At 36.4% G+C, this 20,003-nt stretch overlaps 1 protein-coding gene across 2 annotated transcripts in view; it reads left to right on the top strand.

Moving 5' to 3' along the window:
- Positions 1–17,697, top strand: part of ANKRD10 (ankyrin repeat domain 10) — a 37,388-nt gene extending 19,691 nt beyond the window's left edge. Inside the window, exons 4-6 of one of the 2 annotated variants that reach the window (XM_069004148.1) lie at positions 9,387–9,622; positions 13,053–13,148; positions 16,029–17,697. In XM_069004148.1, the coding sequence (XP_068860249.1) occupies positions 9,387–9,622; positions 13,053–13,148; positions 16,029–16,513 (817 nt within the window). In that variant the 3' untranslated portion in view covers positions 16,514–17,697. The remainder of the gene's footprint in view (positions 1–9,386; positions 9,623–13,052; positions 13,149–16,028) is intronic. The other variant, XM_069004156.1, reaches the window with a different exon arrangement.
- Positions 17,698–20,003: the final 2,306 nt, after the last annotated feature.

Here is a 20,003-nt window from a genome sequence, read left to right as displayed (position 1 = left end):
TCCATCACTAAAGCAGTGATACTTATGACCTTTCTGGAGCATAAAGAGGAAGTTCACAAGATACATGTGAGCTTGATAGGGTAGCTTATTCATTAGTGAGAAGCCTTATAGCGCTGGTTTCTTGGCTTTTCTTCAGTCTAAGAGAGCTGGGTAAGGAATATGGAAGTGTTACCAAGACTTTTATATGCAGATAGCTCAGATTTCTGGCAGGAATGTTTGGGGTTTTTTGTTGGGATTGATCTGCCTTCACTTTAATGTGAACATTAGCACAATATCTCGTGTGCATTTTCCCTTCAGATAGAGATTTTTTTATTATTATTATTATTTTTTTTTCCCCCTGCAAGATAAGCTATTCTGTTGCTATTCTGGCAACAGAAGCTTGGGTACAGTTAAGTCAGGTGGAGAAACCAAAATGTTACAAAGTGGAGCTTGGCCAGAGTTAAATACAGTGAAAGAAACAATTATATCCCAAATATAATAGTCTGATTAGTTCCGATGGTTAGTCCAGATGTCAGTGGTGGTGATCTGTAGGGGTGCTGTGCTTGATCAGGCAGTAGTTTTGACTAGATATGTGATGAGAGGATTGTTTATTGCAATGTGTGCTCTAGCCTGCTGTGTTGATTTGGTTTTGTTTGCTGATCTAGTTGGTGTCTTTTCAGTATAGTTGTTCATAGGTCAACTAGTACCTAGTGTAGCATCTGGTCAAAAAAACCCTGGAGGTAGTTGTGGCATAGCCCAGAACATGTTCAGGTTGGTCAGAAGAGTTTTCTAATGTGTGTCAAGAACTACTGTTACAAGATGTATCTCATTGCATGGAGGCTTAACAAACCATGGAAGAGCTTTAATAATTATAACTTAGGGAAAATAGCACTCTTCAGCTTCATTCTGTTTTGCTTGATTATGCTTGTATGAGAGAGATTTTTCTCCCTTTATAAGAAAATTTATCTAAGTTGGAAAAAATTTTTTGTGAAGTGCATTTAAACTGGTTTTATGCACTTCAGCAGTTCCTTAATCCAAAAGATTTTGTTTGCTTGAGTAAACACATCAAGTTATTTTTGACACCAAAAAAAAAGTGTCGTTTGATAGTGTCCCTCTCTGTGCCCATTATGGGAGAATAATGAAACCATCTTATACCTATAGTCCTTTCGTTCTCGATGTTTTTTCCTGCTTTTGGCACAAAAATACCTTAAAATTAATTTACCTCTTTACTTAAGTTTTATTTCCAAACTTTCACTGTCCATGCTTTTTGTGCTGAATAGCTTGAACTTTCTTCCAAGTTTGGCACATTGGAGAGAAGCTTGCTTCCTTCATTTCTCTAATTCTAAGCTATCTTTGGGTTTCAGTTGCTATGTTGAGGAGAAATAATGTCATATTATTTGCTACTAGAGTCCTCTTGGTAGAACTCTTGTGTTGCAAGCTGTTTTGTCTTTTCAAGTCAGAGTTTGCACTGAACCTGTCCTCAGTATAGTTATCCATTACACTTTCTTCATTGTTAGCAACTTTATTTGCAATTCTTGCTCTGTTTCTAGAAACATGAAAGCAACAGCAGTGATAGTTCTCATTGCCATAAGGCTGGCGAAGTAACTCTTACATTCTCTTTGTATTTAAAGTGACTGCAGTACTATAAAGACACTTATTCGGAATTTCATTTTGCTAGTGATCTAGGAAATATTTTCATTTTAATGGGAAAGGTCTTTCCTGTTATGCTGTATTGCAATCAGACTGTTGTTCCAAGAGTCACCATGGTCTTCCATACCTTCCCTTTGTGAAGGGTTTTTAGGAATCACTTCTTAAATAATGAAATTGAATTTAAAAATATTGTTGCTCGTACCATGCCAAATCGGGCCTATCTTGTTCAGGGAAAAGTTTACTTGGAAATGCAAATATTTTTTACAAAAGATACTGAAAATGAAGTGCACTGTTTGAAGTCTTTAGTAAAGCATATAAACAGGAATACAGGTACAACAAAAAATCCTGATGGTGATGTTTGTGGTAATTGCAACATTGCCTACCATGGTTAATGAGTTCTTTCTTCTGCCAATGTTTGCTCAGTCAGGAGTTGAAGTATCTAGGAGCTAATTACAGCTGCATAATTCATAGTGAACCTTGATTTTTATGTGGAAAAAGTGGCTTCACAAAGCAGAGTCCTTCTGTCCAGTATGTTCCTCTTGTTATGATTTTGGACAATGTTCACAGGAACTCTACCACTGGTTTTAAAAGTGCAAAATAATTTCAGCTGCCAAATGCTTTGTTGTAAAATAAAAACTTGGCACCAACTTGTGCTTTTGTAGATGCCCAGTATGTAATTCTAGCATGAATTTGTATAGTTGTCCCCAGCAGTGACACACATTTGTTTAGTTAAGATTATTTTTCTCTTGGTATCTGAAAAAAAAAAGTTTGAAACAATTTTATAACTTCTGTATTTGGACACCAAAGGGTTAAAACACTTAAAGTTTAGTATTTTAAAATAATTTTGCTTTAGAAATTTTAGACTAGTATACTACTGTTTATATAGGAAACAATTTTTCTCACTGTGGGCATATTAGTGTTCTGATCTTTTTTTTTCTCTTTCTTCTTTTGTTTTGTTTTAATCCTTGTATCTGCTAATTTTTGTATAGGAATAGCTACTAATTCTTTTGAGATACAGCCTACTAAATTTAAAGTAATTGAAGCCATGAGTTGACCGGTAACTTTAATCCATTCTATATAAATTTCAGTGAAGAACTGAAAAATTGGTTTCAGGATGAAAGTTATAATGCTTTTAAAGGCATAAAAGGCTTAGTGTCTTGTTGTTAAGGTGGTCACATGACAATGGCTTACATATTGAATAATGTGCTACAGCACTTTATGTATGTTAATGTACTTTTAATCTTAATGTTGCCTGCAAATATGTGATCCCTTATGATATAAGTTTCCTGTTTATGCACCATTGCCCGTTTAAATCAAACAGAAGATTCTGAAACTGTAAAAACTACACATGTCAATGTTTTACAGCTACGTAATTCGAATTGACTTGATTTTTTCAAGTAATCCTAGAAAGGGGGAGCATTCCATATAGAAACTGCTGAAACTGCCACAGGTGCTTCTCCGAAAACCTTACAGTTGTGGCATTGAATGTTCAGTATCGCTTCCTTTCTGCACACAAGGCATACTGTTGAGGTATTTGTTGCGGTGATTGGTTTTAATGCTAATCTAGGAATTCAGATATAGAATCTATAGATTTGCATGCTTTGCTTACCCTAATTTACAATTATCTACATTTTTATTTGTAAACTAACAATAGATAAGTTGAGATCAGTAATTTTTAACAGATTTTACATTGATATACGAAAACTGTGGTTTATTTTCTTAGATTGTCGCATGGCATTAACAAAAACACAGGAAGCTGTAGGTGCTGTAATCACTATTTCAAATTAAGCATTTAGGAGATTTTTTTTTTCATATATGATTTTCAAAAAGATTTATTGCTGACTTTTTGTAGCAAATGTTTGTTTTGTTTTTCAAGGTATGTGACATTATAAGTTGAAGATAGTGTATTTCTATGTTAAAAAGACGTAGAAATCTACTTGCCTTTTTTCTGCCAATGAATATGAAAAATTAACTAAAGCAACTTAAAAGCAATTTTTTTTAAAGTAAATTCAATAGCATTTATAATTCTATATGAGAAGCAGAAGTCTTTGTTTTCTTTCCACAGATCTTTCAAAGAGTAAATTTTGTAAGTTACACTGCAGTAAATCTTCCTTGCACAAAATCATTTTTAATCAATTCTAGATTTTGAGTTGGTTTCTTTCTTTTTTACTTTCTATGGCTTAGCCATAGTGGAAGTATCTTGAATATTTTTTAAAAGCTTGCCTTAAATTTTTTCCTTCCTTTAGTAAACTTCTTAAACTAGATTGAAATAATAAAAATTTCCTCCTAAATAAAGCGAATCTGAAAGTTAACTTCATGTTTCTGTACACCAATCCTGTTTGGCCAGATAATGCACTTGTCTCTTGGTTTTGAGCAACAATTGAATTACACTAACAGCCAACATTTTTGAAAAAGCATTTCAGAAGAAGGAAATACCTAAACTCATGCTTCATCAGTGTCCTCTTTATAGCTGCTTTAACTGGATACCAGGACTCTCAGATGAACTGGGCATTTAGAATGGGAGTTCAGATGATGTCAACCAGAGGGAGAAAAATGGATACTTAAAAAAAGTCCTCTTCATGCCAAGTTTAGTCGGTTTTGAAGACTGCCTGTGGACATCACTTGACGGAAGAAGAAAAACATATTTTAAGTGTTGTTTTAAGCACTGTAGGTCTGTGAATAAATGCATATGCAAAAGTCAGAGCATTAACTCAATATATCAGTGTGCATTTTGAGTTTATTTATAAAACACCTGTCACTACAGAACAATGCAAGTGTCATATGTCAAGAAACTTCAAGATCACCTACTCATCCCTATTCAGAATTTCACCAGCTTTTCTCGTGGATTTTTTCTATCTAGAATAACTTTATAATATGAAAATATATCCTTCCTTACATTTGGCTTTCTTCTTTTGCCTTGGAGTTAGTATCTTATACTTCTGTACTTTGAAGAAAACAAGATGTTTTTATTCCCATCTCCTGGATTTTAGCCTACAAGAAGGCTGAGGGTAAATAATACCATGCTTCATGATTTAAATTCATTTCTAGTAATAATGGAAACAGTGGATAAACTATATAGCAAAAAAATTTAAAAATGCTGCTAAGTGAAAAAAACCTGAACAGGACTCAGTCATTTTTCAAATACTTGAATTGCCTTGGAAAGGATGCAAGGTATGTGTTTTCTAAATGTGGAGTGAATTGATTTTCGGACGACTGCCTTTAGCCCTGGGCAATGTTAAGTAAGGAATTTTTCTTCTGTTTGTCAGTTCATGCTTTCATGTATGTTCCTGTCTGGAGCAGGTGCCAAAAAAGGAATTATATTTTCAGAGCTTCTGTTTTCAGTGTCCTTTCTTCAGTTTTTCCACCTGTTCCTGCAGCTGGAGTGACGTTCAGAGTTGTCTTTAGTTTTTGACTTTTTTTCTTTTTTACTGGAGAGAGAAAGAATTTTTTGGAGCACTGCTGTCTGATTTGACAGTAACTACGCCACCCTTTAGAAAATTCTGCACTAAGTCAATGAATACTGTTTAATAAAGGCTGACTAAACATAAAACACATCACTTTTCAGGACTTACTCTGCTTTTCTTATTTATGTCTTCATTCCATCCTTACACACCTTCCTTGCTGCTGGCTTTTTCCTTCATAAGGAATTCATTTGAAAAATGCAGTGTTTGTAACTTGTTCTTTGGCTTGTTTCAGTTAGAAGCCTAGCCTAGAGACAAACCTTGAATAGAAACGTAAGTTTGTCCTTAAGTTTGGCATCTATGTCATGAAACAAGAAGTTTTTAAGAAAGAGCTAACAACAACAAAAGCCCCTACAAAACAAAATGTAAAACCTGCTGGAACTTTCTGTACTTATTTTTTAATTCTGAGTAATGCAGTTGCAGAAATAGAGCTGTCATATTTGCTGTATGATTAGCAGTAACAAAAGGACAGTTTGCCTGAAGATTTAATATCTGTGTGTTTCGAGTTTCTTTGGAGCTTCCACTCTTTCAAGATGTTTAGGATAAAAGATCAAAGCTGGTACCAAAGGGACTTCTAACTTTTTTAATAAGTGGAGGATGGGTGGAAAAGATTGGTTTTTTTCAAGACACATAACATTGAGGTAATTCTGTCCATGCTGTCCACTGGTTTACTTTTTTTTTCCAGTGTTTTTCTTTCACAGCCCAGGTCTTGAAGTTACTTTCAGTTATAATACCCTTTACCAATATTTTTCCTTCATGTCAGCAGGTACGATAAATGAAGTACCTTTCAAGGGACACAACTGAAATAGCTGAAAATTTACTTGAATATAGTGATTATCTGTGAGTTTTCTCCTTGTTGATTTTTGTTTCATTTTCTTTCATGTCACATGGCTATGACACTTTGTAGCCAGATGAATCGCATACTATTTCTCCTCCTTTTAACTTGATAGTCAGTTCACATATAATTGCAGTTCGTAACCAAGGGCTGAACTAGGGGTTGCACATCAGAGTTTGAACTCCTCTTAAGTCTTATGTGTGGCTGGAACAGTGAACCATTTCTATTTTCATCTGTATAATCTAGTCTGTCTACAGTAATGACACTTAAATTCTTAGCTCCTGGGATAAGCTGAGGCAGACACTTCACTGTCAGACATGGGCAGCATTTGAGGTAGATCATACACTGCAGGTTTAGTATTAGATGTATTCTCAGTTCCTTGTAATTACAGCTATAACAGGGTCGTTCCACTCCAAGTCCAGATTAACACTTTTAAAGAATGGTCTAGTAGCTATCCAGCTTTTTCATTTATTCAAGTACTCTAGGGTTTCTGGAAGGACTGTATGACAGTGTTTTTCTGTTACAGACTCAGAATCTGACAATATGTCTAAATTACTTTGAAAATACATAAAACTATTCCAGTCTGGTAAAACTCTGTGATATCTGTTAAGAGCATTTTCTTTCCTATTTTGTCCCTACTTACATTAGCCTTTTTTTTTTGATTGCTTGCATTTTGTTATGATAGGCTGATATAGCACAGCTCTTGCTGCCTTTTGTGTTCCCACTGACAGATTTTTTCTTCCTAGAAAAAGCTAGAAAAATCAGCTAAAGAAGTAGGTCTTTTTTATCTTTCTAGTCTGCTTTTGAGAAAGTGACAGAAGGTTTCTGCAAAATTTGTCAGCTTTTCTTTTTCTTCTTCCTGTTAATACTGGAATGCAAGCCAGTTTAACGGAAATTTGAAAGGATATGAAAGTCCAATAATCATGCTTTGATTAATTGAGAAATGATTATAGAAAAGATACTCAAATTAGTGTTCCCACCGTAAGTGAGCAGGGAGAACTTAACAACTGTGTTATCTTCCATAACATTTGTGCAAAAAGTTTCTAGTAATCTAGAGCCTATAATCTTATTTTATTAAACTTTTTTTCTTTTTTTTTTTTTTCATTACTAACTTGATAGGCTAAATTCAGATTTGCACATGTAAGAGGGGTGTTTCTAAACTCACAGAAGCAAGAATGTTATATCCAGTAGTCTTGAGTCCCTTGGAAACCTATGCAGTGCTTCCAGAATATTTCTGTAGAACAAGCACATCTTTGTTTACCTGTTAAGAGTAATTTGTTGAGGAAGAGGTAGGAATGGGAGAGATCTCTGAATAGCAAAGATCATTACATTTTAAAATTTGGCAAACTCTTTTCATTTCTGGGAAATTTAGTTTTTCTTTCCCAGAGTTTGGTCGTGTAGCTTTACACGCTTTGATTTTTGTTTATACATCTCCAAATGCCTCTGGCATCTTATATTGATGTTCCTTTGGAAAATGGTGACTTAACTGTAGTCTTTCACAATCAACTTTTCAAAGCAGAGTTAGTGTTCAGTAGTACTTGCTAAATAATAGAATTACTGACTCCTTGAACTTCTATTAAATTAGGTGGCCATTCAATACCATATTGGTTTTGTCATTTTTATCTTTGCCTAACTTCATTTATTTTGCTATTACTTAGATTTCTTTTACTGTTCTTTTGGGGCTCGCAAATTTAAGAAAGGTATCGGAGAACTGAGCTTTTCTTTTGACCAGAACAGATCTGTTAAAATTTCTATTTCCTAAGCTGTAGTTTCATTGTTCTACATCCTTACGCTGCACATCTAAATTAGAATTACTAAAGGAGTATCAAATGTTGCTTAGCAGCAACTTCAACAGGTCATCCAGTTCAGCAGGGGAAAGATTTGACTGTAGAATTTCTGATATCATAGACCACTCTTAAAATGAGGGGAAGAGACCCCTCTCAAGATTCAGCAACGTTTATACTCTGAAACTTTCTCCTGATGCTAACTTTAATTATCCTTTGTTCATATTAATCCCATCTGTATACTGCCTGCACTGGATGCACAGAACAGATTATTCACTTTGCAGCTCTTCTGACTGATACCACCACCTTGAAGTTTCACTTCTTTTGACTAACTAGGTTTTTAGTGTTCTGAAGTCTTACTTTCTAGACTGCTCTTGAATGGTGTTCTGTGGATTTTCACTAGAGGTCCAAGTAAATAGTGACTTAGAATAGTGTAATATAGAATGAAATTACCCTGGTTTAGGTTGTGGGTTTTGTGACTGTAGTATTTTGACGTAGCAATTTATGAAAGTAGTCTTGCTGTAATAGTTTCTAAAGATTTTCTTATAGCAAATAAGTTACAGTGACCTAGGAAGCAAATCTGGGCTTTGTTCTTTGATTTCTTCTCATGAGCTGGAGTTTCAAGAGAATCAGGTCTATCAATCTTCTGAATTCTCATTCTGTTAGCTGTTCTGTTTCTGGATTTTTAAGTAATGGTCTTGTCTAAACAACTGAAGCCAAGAAACAAAAATTCCATTTTTCTGACTAGTTATGTCTGTCTGGAAAAATAATAGGAAAGATTAATTGGCATCTTTTGCTTCACCATCTAGTTTTGTCATTCCCGGCCCTCTTGTCTCCACTTCTGTGCTGTTCCTTATGAAGTTAGCCTAAATTGCTAAGCATAAGGTATCCTGTGTGTTTGTGTAAGTGCATGTGATACAGCACTTTCTCAAATTAAACCTCTACATCTCTACATATCCTCCCTGATTTCATTCCTAACCTCCTTGATGCACTAGAATATGCAAAATCCAGTGCCATTCTCTTGTGCACAGAAAAGTCTTAGTTGAAATTACCAAAGCAAGTCCTAGTACTTATGATGTCACACACTTTGAAATGAGAAACAAACCAGAAACAAAAGTATAAGCAAAGCATACCTAAGTATAGCATCTTTATCTATCTATCTTTTACTATATATGTATATATTTTGTTGTTAGGAAGAATGGTGATGTTGTTGTTACCTTAGAAACCAGAATGCCATGGACAATTGCCAAGTCATGTTAAGTTTGTTTTGAGTATTTGATCTTTTGCTCAAGTTAAAGCAATAGATTTCAGAATAAACTGCAGAAGATGGTAAAATTCGACACTTAAATTAGTCTGAAGTTTATGTAAAGGTCAGCTACTTCAGACTATTTTAGAATAAAGCATTTTGAGAAGTTTAAATAGGAAGATGGTTTAAGGCACATAGTATATTGATTTTATTTAAAAGTGTATTGTCTCCCAAATTTTGCTTAGAAGTGAGATATATGTGCAAAAAGTTAAGTTAGTTATAAAACTAAGATTGATAACTAATTTCTTAATGGAAAATTTGCTAAGTGTATGTTTTCTCTCATCACCAGCAGATAGATAGTCAGTAAGGGCAGCAGCAGCAGCCAGCTAGCCTGATGAATGAGTGTAATCCAGTTTCTTTGTATTGTACAGCTTGAGAAATGCCAGTGGCCTGACAGCAGCAGACCTTGCACATACCCAGGGCTTCCAAGAATGTGCCCAGTTTCTCTTGAACCTCCAGAACTGTCACCTGAATCGTTTCTATAGCAATGGCACCTTAAATGGGGTTCAGCAGAATGCAGGTCCCAATCCATTCAGTGGTGGGACAAGTCGAAAGAGATCCTTTGAAGATACAGAGTCTGCTGGAGTAAAGAAGGCTAGAACAGAAGGTGAGACCCCAGAGGTAAAAGGGATGGGTTGATACTGTTGCTGAGAAAGGAAAATAAATGTTTTAAAGCCTTTTGGAGTGGATGTTGAGTATTATTGACAAACTCACGTATCTAAATTACATATTAATACAAGAAGCAGATTAATACAATTATTCCATGCCGCAAGATCCCAGTTTTTCCTGTCATCATCTTGGCGTGTTCAGAAATTTCTATTTCCAGAAAGTGCTAAAGCTGTATGATGCCAAGAATAATTACGCAGAGGAGTAGGAGCTGAAATTAGCTTCTACTCCTTCCTCAGTTTCTTCAGCTTTAGGAGAGTCAAGTAACATTCCATGGATTCACAGGGATGCCCGGATGTTCTGATAATTTTCCATCCAGGGATTAATTCACAGTTCAGAAACTGCTAGGTAGGGTGATGGAAGAAATTGAATGCAGAAAGGTTTCTCAAATCTAGAGGGGTTATGTCTGTAAGTTAACACAATTTTAAGTTTCCAGGATTGTTTTCCAAGGGGTGTTAGACTAGAATGAACCTTAAGGTTTCCTATCCAGCCTTGTGAATTGAGGATACTGCTTCTTTGCCAGGAATAATGGAGTAGTATAACCTAAAGATACCTTTTGGTAGCTCTATGTAGAGATTTTTTTTACATCTTAGGAACACCTTGAGTAACACGATTAAGGAGAATTATCTTCTTCCTTTCTATTGGTCATCCCACTAAATTCTTATTAAAAACAAGGGAGTAATTCTGAACTCAAGCCTCCTTTTTCCTAATGATGCTAAAGGATGCTTTTCTTTAGCATCAGGAAAGGGACTCAGTAGGTCTTCATTGAAGACACTTTCTAACATATGTGATTTTCAGTGAGCCAAATAGAATGGGCTTAAACAGTGCTTAATTCCAGATAGCAAGGGGAATTGAGATCTAAACCATGTTTTTAAATATGACCTGGGTAACATAAATCACATTGATACCTACTCTAGTATTTGTTCAGTACTTGCTATCCAGACGCCATTTTGCCTATACCAGGATCAGAGACCGTAACTGGGTACTCCATTGCCAGTCATAAACAGGATATGTTGCTTCATGTAGCTAGTCTAAATGATAAATTTCATTATGGAGAAGAGTCCCTGTGCAGTTAAATACAAGACTTAAGGAGTATTTCCCAAGTCTCTACATAGGATAAGAGAGCTTGCCCGGTATACAAGTGCCCATAAGTACAGAAAGATGTTTTCAGTCCATTGATCTGCTACCAGGAGGCACTACTTGAAGTCAAGTTAATTTATCTTGCATTTTGAAGAGCTGCTCCATCTGAATGTTCCTAAGCAGCTGTCTCTTTCAGTCAATAGGCAGCATTTCCCCACAGTCTGGAGGGGTGGCACTGGGCTATGCATGTTCTCTCTTTTGCCATGAAGTAGCAGTATCTGCGTTACCGTTCACTGTACTGAGCTGGTCCAGTACCTAAATTAGATTGAGCAAATGGACAATGCTTGAAGTGAATGAGTGCTCCTGAGCAATTACAGAAATGTTGGAAAAGGAATTGGAGTAGGTAATTTTTGAAAGTGTTACCAGTATGACTTTTTAAGACCTTCACAAACAAATGCAAAAGCTTTGCTGCTTTTGCTTGGAGGTTTTTGGAGTAACTAAGAGACGCATCCCAGCTGTGGAAGCTGCAGTTTCTAATCTGACGTGTTTGCCCTCAAAGACATCAGCATCAGTAATAACTATTGCATCGATGTAAAAAGTCTGTTGCACTGAGAATGAGTCACTGTTCCTGAGGCTTTTTGGTAAACAACAGAGCTGAGTAATGAGGTGTTACCAGTACATCTTTGTGCTTAGCTGGCCTTTGTAAAGAATAAGCCCAATTTTGTGTTAATTTTAAACTCTTACTAAAACCACACTGGTCTGTTGTCCTTCAAAGACTTTTTGCACAGGAGATTCCAGATGTTCAGAGAGTGAAGGCAACCTGTATTTGCAGGGAGGAGTCAGGTTTTGATGGCCATGCCCCAAATCAGAACAATCACTGCTTTGAAAAAAACTACTTGCTGTGACAACATATGTCCCTTACAAGAACCTGTAAGCACTAGAGTTGAGAGAAGATAAATGCTTAAGGTGTGCTTTGCCCTGGAATAATAAACTGGGGAGTGGATAAACATTACTTGGAATTGTTTATATGCACACAGGTCTATCTCCTAACAGGTCCATAGTATTAAAAAAAGCCTTAAACCTCAAAATTAGGCAATGCTGGTACACTGTATACTGGGATAAAAACTAATTACTCAAGTGTAATTAACAGAAGTAAATTGGTGACCACTTTCAGGATATATGCCAAATAATTTTTAGTTTTGACTTATAAACTGGATTTTATGTCCATTTTTCTGAAATCAATTCCAGAAATTTCATCCTGCTTCCTGGGTGGGTCAGCAGAGGGTGGTGCACAGGTTCAGAGATGATGATGATGCACACTGGACACACAGCTGTATTCATGTCAGTCCTAGTCCTGGCCCCTCTAGTCCAGCCCTCAGCAGGTTGACTTGTGCTCTGTGCTGTGTGTGCTGCTCACAACCAGTGTCTCAGTGTCACGAGCCTCAGCACAGATGCTTTGGGTGTTCTGTGTGAGGTGTGATGGAAGGCATTCCTGGAACTGCATCCTGGAAGTGACCAAAATGAAACTGCATTTTCATACTCATCTAGGTAACTAAAAAAAAATGTCTTTCCCTTCCTGGTTTAGGGTAATTTGAAGCCTGCTGATCCAAGGGCCCTGACATGATTTAGGCCCTCAGTGATCTCTTTGGCCCTGGAACACTTCAGAGCTTAAGGTTCTTTAAAAATGAGTGTTTGATGAAAATTTTGGTTGTGCCCAAGGTAATGGGAGCTGAATTGCAGTCCACCAAAGCAGGCATTTGTAACATAATATGAGTGTGTGCAGAAAAGTGTGTTAATGTCAGCATGAGAGCCGGGCAGGGCCTGCTGGGATGATACTGGAGTAGTGCTCTGGGTGGATACAAGAAGCAGTAGTGAAGTCAAGCCCATCGTGCTCATTAAAGCATTCCCTCCAGCAGTCTAACCACTTGTCAGCTTCTCTCAGAAGACAGATCTGCTTGTTCAGCTCTATGAGAGATCCCTGGAGCAGTCTGGTGTGGATAAGGGTGGGTTACTGGGACCTGACCCTTGGGAGTGAAAAAGAGAGCAGTTTAGACTTACAGTAGACAAATGTGAGTTGGGCACATCACCTGTAAAGCCTAAATATGAGTAGCTTAAATTTCTATTTATTAACGTATTTGTACATCAGACTAGGAACTTTGATATGTAGGTGCCGAGTCTAATAGGTACCCTGGTAATTCTCTCTTTTGCTTTAATAATGAAAGTACTCATCTTTTTGTTGGCTGAGTTTTCAAGTGGGAACTAATGGCTAAACATGACTCTCTTTTTGTCAGCTTACAGTTTCGATGGCTTAATACCCATGCTGAATGGAGGAGTTGAGGACGATGCTGACAATATGCACGTTGATAGAGAGTTTGCTGTTGTATCAGGTGGGAGTGGACAGTTTCCTGTTAACTACAACAACATTCAAATGGTTGAAGACACCAAACAACAGGAGAGTACTTCTGTTGGACCAAAAGAAATTGAAATATACACTGTTTCTGCAATGCAAACTCCTTGTCGTTGCAAGAATCAATATGCGTTTTATTTTTAATTTAAGTATAAAACTTAGTTATTTATTTTTGCACATTGTTGTCTGGAGTCTTGAAAACTATTGTATTGCTGTTAACACCCATTATATTGGGGGTTTAGTAGGTATTGAAAATTAGCTGTTTCATGCAATGTATTGTAATGGTGAAAGAGAAGTTTATTAGTAATTTCTTAATATTTCAGGTAAACAGAAGTCCATGATGGCTGTTCACTTTTAACCTGAGGCTTGTATTACGTTGTGCCTTGCTTCTAGTTACTATAATTTTGGGTTAAAGGAAGTTCAGAAATAAGTTAAATTACTCATTTAATTTTGATTGAGTAGATAGTAAGAAGACTTGATAGGGAAACATCCTAGCTTTGAAAATAATGTGTTGTGACAAAACTATATTCAAAATAGTGCAACAAATACTACAGAGAATAGTCTGGAGATATATCCTGTGTTCAGAATTTGTTCAGACACAATGACATAAGTGCAGGATCCTGCTACGGGATTTTTTAATGTAAATTGAAGATTAGACATCACAGTTTTAATCTACTATTTGGAACTAGTGTACCTTGGAAAACAGATTTTGTGTTTTGTACCAATCATCATGAAACAGTCAAAAATGCTACTAGGATTGGTCAATATTAATGCTCTAGATTTTTTAAGGGCTGCTTAATCAAGATGCTTTTGGTAACCCCAGGATGTGTATAGAGATGGATTTAAACTGTCTGGGGTCAGCTTTTTTTGCACTTTGTAGGTTAAGACATGGTGTTACTACAATAGTGCATTACTACATTCAGAAATGAATTTCCTATTTATCAATTTTTTTCTGCCAGAAGTATGTTTATGCTTTGTACCACAGATCCAGTTCAACAAAGGGAATGATAATTAATAGATTTTAATATATTAGGAATAAATATATATGCATATATATAATCAATACTTTAGAAGTAGACTATGATATTTTCCAGTGATAATTACTAAGTGTTCTTATTTATGAAAAATTATTTTTTTTCATAAATGTACTCTATTACTCTATTACTATAGGTGCTCATTTTTAACCAATGATAACATTCTATAATTATCACTAGAACTATTCGGTACCTACTTTTGCATATTAACTAATAGAAGTGCCAGATTTATTAAATTTGATTTGGCAAAACCAGCCTATAAGGGTTTATTTTTAAACAGTTAAAAGTTTGCACTTTTCAGTTAATAAACATAATATGAAACTCCTTCTGTGCATTTTCATCACTGAAGTATTAACTTTGAAGTCTTGATGGGTTTGTGGGGGTTTTTTTCCACTTTTAATGAGAATTCATGGTTAGTGAGTTTAGCTGATGTGGTTATTTTAACTGATGTAGGGACTAAACAGGAAACTCCAGTTAGTACATCCAGGGAGTTACAAATTGGACACATTTCTTGTGTTACGTATTGGTGTCTGTGGAGTATCAGTGCTGTAATTTGTATTTCAAATAATAGCCATGCAAAAGACTGAGAGAGAACCAAAACTCCAGATTTTTCCTTGTCAGACAGTGGTACTCATTACGTGTCACTTAAATGGGAACCCAGTGTTTTACAAATGTGGGAAGTTGCCAACAGACTAAATTAACTGAATTAATTTGTATACACGCAGTAAATGCAATCCTGTTTTGCACATGGGTTTATGCGTTCATGGAGACATAAACATATGTGCGTGTATCCAAGGATAATCACAGAATGTAAAATCTTTAAATGTCACCACATAGCTCTGTAGTTGCTATGTTTGCCTTGCTGATCTTTACCAATATAGACATAAATTATATTTTTAAGATGGAACATATGCATTTTTTGTGCTAGTACTTTTGAGTACCACTGCAAAAACATGCATTTCAGACAGACTGATGAAATCTGTTCATGGAAACAAAACCTATTGTACTAATTACTAACATCAAAGGGGAAATTGCTTCAAAACAGTTGTCAGTGATTTTTGCATGCACATTTTTAGAATTTTGTTTCCTACTAACTAGTATTTTTTAGTCTTCTGTGCACTCTGCTGTTGCTATTGTATGGCATTTTGCATGTGGATTGTACACATGCTATTATAAATGTAGAATTAAATACAAACCTGCCCAGTATGTTATCTAGCAAGCTGCTAGGTACATTGAAGTACTTTCTGAATAAAGGAATTTAAAAACATTTTATATTAGCACCCCAATGTACCATTTCTCTGTTTGACTTACTTCAGTGCATACTGTACTGTGAGAGTTACAACTAAAAAGAAAAAAAAGCCACAGTTAAATTGCAGCTGAAAAATAAAAAAAACAACTCTTCACCCTCTCACAGAGACTCACTTCTTGTATGTACATAATCTTCCATCCCAAGAGGGCATTACAGTTAAGGTGGAAAGATGCCTTTTATTCCACCCTTGAATACACTGCCCAGAATGTTGTCTGCTGCACTTAATTTCATACAGTTAAATGAAAAAAAAAAAAAAATCGGAGAAGTTCACATTGTCTTTGCAAAGACTAATATAGGCATATTTTCAAAACACATGTAGATAGATAGTTGCATTTTCAACATAAGAATCCATGCCACCAACTTACTGGTCAGATCTCATTACTTGGAACTACCTGCATTGTTATAAAGAAAGGATAGATTTATTTTCAAAGTTGTGTATGGAAACATTTTTTAAGTAAGTGAAGTATAGTGGAGACATTTTGATGTATTTCAATCTATTCTTAATTGTTGGTGACAGGTGTATTTCTTAATGCAGATATGAATAGCAGTAGCTCCATATTGAATGCACTGACAAATGGATGTGCCATCAATGGACATTTGGATTTCACCGCCGCACAACAGCTCAGTGGGATGGATGCCAGGCGTGAGGAGTGCTTAGCATTGACACCTAACGGAGTCATTCCTGGAGTAACTTCTCCCAGTAGGCATCGAATTCATGCCAGTAACGGCACCGAGGAACCGGAAAAAGCCATGAGTAATTCCACCGATATGTGTGGATCTCTCCACCTGAATGGAAGCCCGAGTAGCTGTGTTTCTAACCGGCCCTCATGGGTGGAAGACCCTGGAGATACTTTGCACTATGGACACTATCATGGTTTTGGGGATACTGCTGAGAGCATCCCCGAACTCAGTAGTGTTGTTGAGCATTCCAATTCTGTCAAGGTCGAGCAGAGATATGACAATACTGTCCTAGGCACAATGTATTTGTACCACGGTTCCTAGGTGAATGACATTTATATCAAATGCATATTGAAATTGCTACCAAATGATACTAGGGGGACAGAATCCTCACATAGCATTAAATTTGAAGATTGCAACTTGTTGCTATTTTTACACTTTGTTTATATGAAAAGTAAACCTTTAATTTGACGGCCTTATACAATAGTTGTAGTTTGTTGCATGTATGGGGCTTATTTAGTGATAAAATAGGTGCTGTCATGATGGAATGTTTATTGTTTTCATTTTTTTATTATGGAATGTTCTGGTTTTGTATTTTTTTTCTAAGCTTGTGAACACTATCTTTCCCTTTTTAGAGCTGTTTTCCCTTTTATTAAGTTTAACTGAATTTTGTGAAGAAAATGTTACGTATGTGCATCACTTAGAGGTAAAGATTTTTCTTTTCCGTATCTTCTGCTGAAGCTATGGTAGCAATATCAATGCCAGCTCTCACTATGCAAGGTTGAAAGTGGCAATCTTCTGGAGCTTCTCTGACTTTATAGTTTGTACATTTGTTTGGTATAATTAGATGTTCATCTTTAAATTTTTCAAACAAGTTTGTTTAAAAATGCAGAGACAAATTTGGAAGAAGTTGCTGTTTCACTTTCTGTAGCGTAGAAGTGCTTTTTGTTGTTGTTGGGCTCTTTGCATTACAGAGTGGGAAAGTGGGCTGCCTTTGTTTGGTCGCAGTTGGGTGTGCCTCAGGTTAGCTCTGTGGTGGGTTTCTTTGGCTTCTCTCCTTTATGTGTGTGCTTGATATTTTACCATAGCTCGCAGACTGGAGGCATGTTGGCACTGTTCTGCTTTGTACGCAGTTGAAAATTGCTGTTACTTGTTATAGAATTTGCCAAGTCAAAATATTTGAGTTTGACTGTCTTGGATATACATTTATTGTCTTTTTTTTTTAACATATGCTTTGAAAATGTAATGTTGTGTACTCTTTGGGCTATGCTCACAGAAAATACATTGTATTTAATGCTTAATACACAAATCAAAATTCATATAAGTGCACTATATGAGCACTAATACTATAAGTTGCTGCTTGTGTTATAAGTGAAGAGTGGGGAAGAATATGATAAATGAGATAAGCCCTCTGAATTGTGTTGATTTTTTTGTTCTTGTTTTGTTTAAAAAGGGACCTTTACAAATTGGATTTTAAAAAAAAATAAACATATTACATTGTATCTGAATATTTTGTTCAGATGTTATTATTTAGCGGCAAGTCGAGAAAGCGTTAAATAAGGTATATGTCACAATTCTCATAATCTTTCTCAGTGCTGCTGTGGAATTTCTCTTTGTCAGTATATGAAAGCAAATGGAAACAGCCCAACAAGTTGTCCTTGACTGAACTACTGAAACACAAACTGGGTATTTGGTGTATGACAGTCATATCAGCCTTCAGCTCAAAAAATACCGGGTTAAAATATTGCCTGTCTATAAATAAAAAATAAAATATGTATAGTCTCATTCAAACATTTTTAAGCAAAATGCTACTGACTGCAGAGAAGTCAGTGTTTGAAATAGCCTTTACACTCCATGTGGTTCACTACACACAAGATGCTCACAGTGTATTCAGGTTGAAAGTAGCACTGACAGGAAAATTGACCAATTCTTTTGCAGATAGTTGGCCAGACCAGCAAAACTCCTCAGTGCCTTCTGGAGACAAAATAAAAAAGACCATTAGTGAAAGCTGAGTGTCACCTGAGATGAGATCTCTGGCATGCATATTAACCTCTTGCTTGTGCTTGGACGACTGCACCCAGGCCCTGTTTTTAGGTGGTTTAATTTGCTGGTGTAGTGCCCAGAGGAGCATGTGCCATTGCCATCAAACTGACACAAGACAGCGACTCTGATTTGCTGTAGAATTTGGGTTTGGGGATCTTATTATTTGCCGAGTTTGCTCCACATGCTTTCTTGTATTTTTTCAAATAAATCAAAGCAACTCATAGTAAGTGCTGCCATCTTCCCTTCGTGGCTGTAAACTGATCCCTAGAGGGCTTGCTTGGGGTACAACTAAATTGCCATATGAGGGTGTAATGTTAGGTACATAATTTTAGCATGGTAAGATTTATACTTTGTTCATAAGGCAAGATTTATAAAATCTGTGTACATTTGGTTTTCATTCACTTGCTCTTCACATCTTTTCACCTAAAAATACCTTGGAAGACATTGTACTTCATATTCAAAGGGAGAACTTGGAGCTTTATTTTAAAAAGCACTTCTGTGCCTGTGTGTTCAGCCACGTGCTGATGGACAGGTTCCAAGGTCTGTATCTGTTGTCAGGCCCCATTAAATCAATTGGTAAATTATGATTAAGTGGAGAAGACCAGTGAGGGCTGTAAGATGTAGATGCACTGTGTGTGTCCCCTAGGTGTGTCTTCATTTACAGTTAATGTTGCAAAAGTAGAACTCTGTGACAGAGTATGACTCAGGTAAGAGCTGAGGTGTATCAACTTTAAAACATCAAATAAGGATAAGAATTCCAAGACGGCATTTTTGCAGGTGCTCTTTGAGACAATGTATTTACTTACTGCAAAGGCCATCTAAAGTCCTTTTTTTAAAATTATCCCATAAATTTTCAATACAACATGAAATAGGGAATCACAGAATCCCCCTGTGGTTGAGGTTTGTGAATACATACCCAAGTTTATGCTGCTGTTGAGAGCCCATACCACACTCACAGGAAAAAAATTTTCTCATGCTTACTTGGAATGTTCTGGTTTTCAGTTTGTCCTGTAATTTGAGATACATGTGAGCAATGAAGTTATAAAAGTAATGAGCTCAGCAGATCCAGCTGCACTTCTGTGCTGAACTGGTAAGTAAAGAATTGTCAAGCACAGAATGAGTTCTGCCAGGTGTGGCTGTATCTTTCCATATCACAGAATCATAGAATGGCCTGGGTTAGAAGTGACCTTAAAAGTCATTAGGTCCAATCCCCTGCCGTGGGCAGGCACATGTAACTGTTGATGATGCTGAGGCCTTGTTTTTAAATAGCTTGCTGTTAAAATACAGAAGGCTTCCTTGGGGTTGCTGTGCTAGACCAGCTGAGGTAGTCGGAGAAGCCTAGCAGAGCTCACAAACCCTCCTCAGGCCTGAGTTACCAAGTCTCAGATTCTGCTGACAGCAGTGCTGAGCCATTAAGCTGTGCTTTGCAATTCCTGAAAAGACTGCTGGGTTTTAAACACCTGCAGTTAAAGTCTCACAAGCTTTTTGTCTGGCAAGGGCGGTAGTATTGAAGGACGGTTCATACTTGGGCTTTTTGTCCAAGTCTAGAGTTTTCAAGACTTTCATCAAGCGAACATTGTTTTAGATGTTGATTTGTCTTACTGTTATCTTGGTTCTGAAAATGGCTGTCCAAAACAAAGTTTTCTTTCTATCTGCCAGATGTAACTCGATAGCACCACTGTGAATGTCATACGGAATTCACTAACCAGTTATTCTCACCATCTTCCTCATTATCTCCTTGACTCTCAATTTTGTATGAAATTTCAGTTTA

Source organism: Aphelocoma coerulescens, chromosome 1, assembly GCF_041296385.1.
Source record: "Aphelocoma coerulescens isolate FSJ_1873_10779 chromosome 1, UR_Acoe_1.0, whole genome shotgun sequence".
Lineage (NCBI taxonomy): Eukaryota > Metazoa > Chordata > Aves > Passeriformes > Corvidae > Aphelocoma > Aphelocoma coerulescens.
This window is presented reverse-complemented; position numbering and strand designations above follow the sequence as displayed.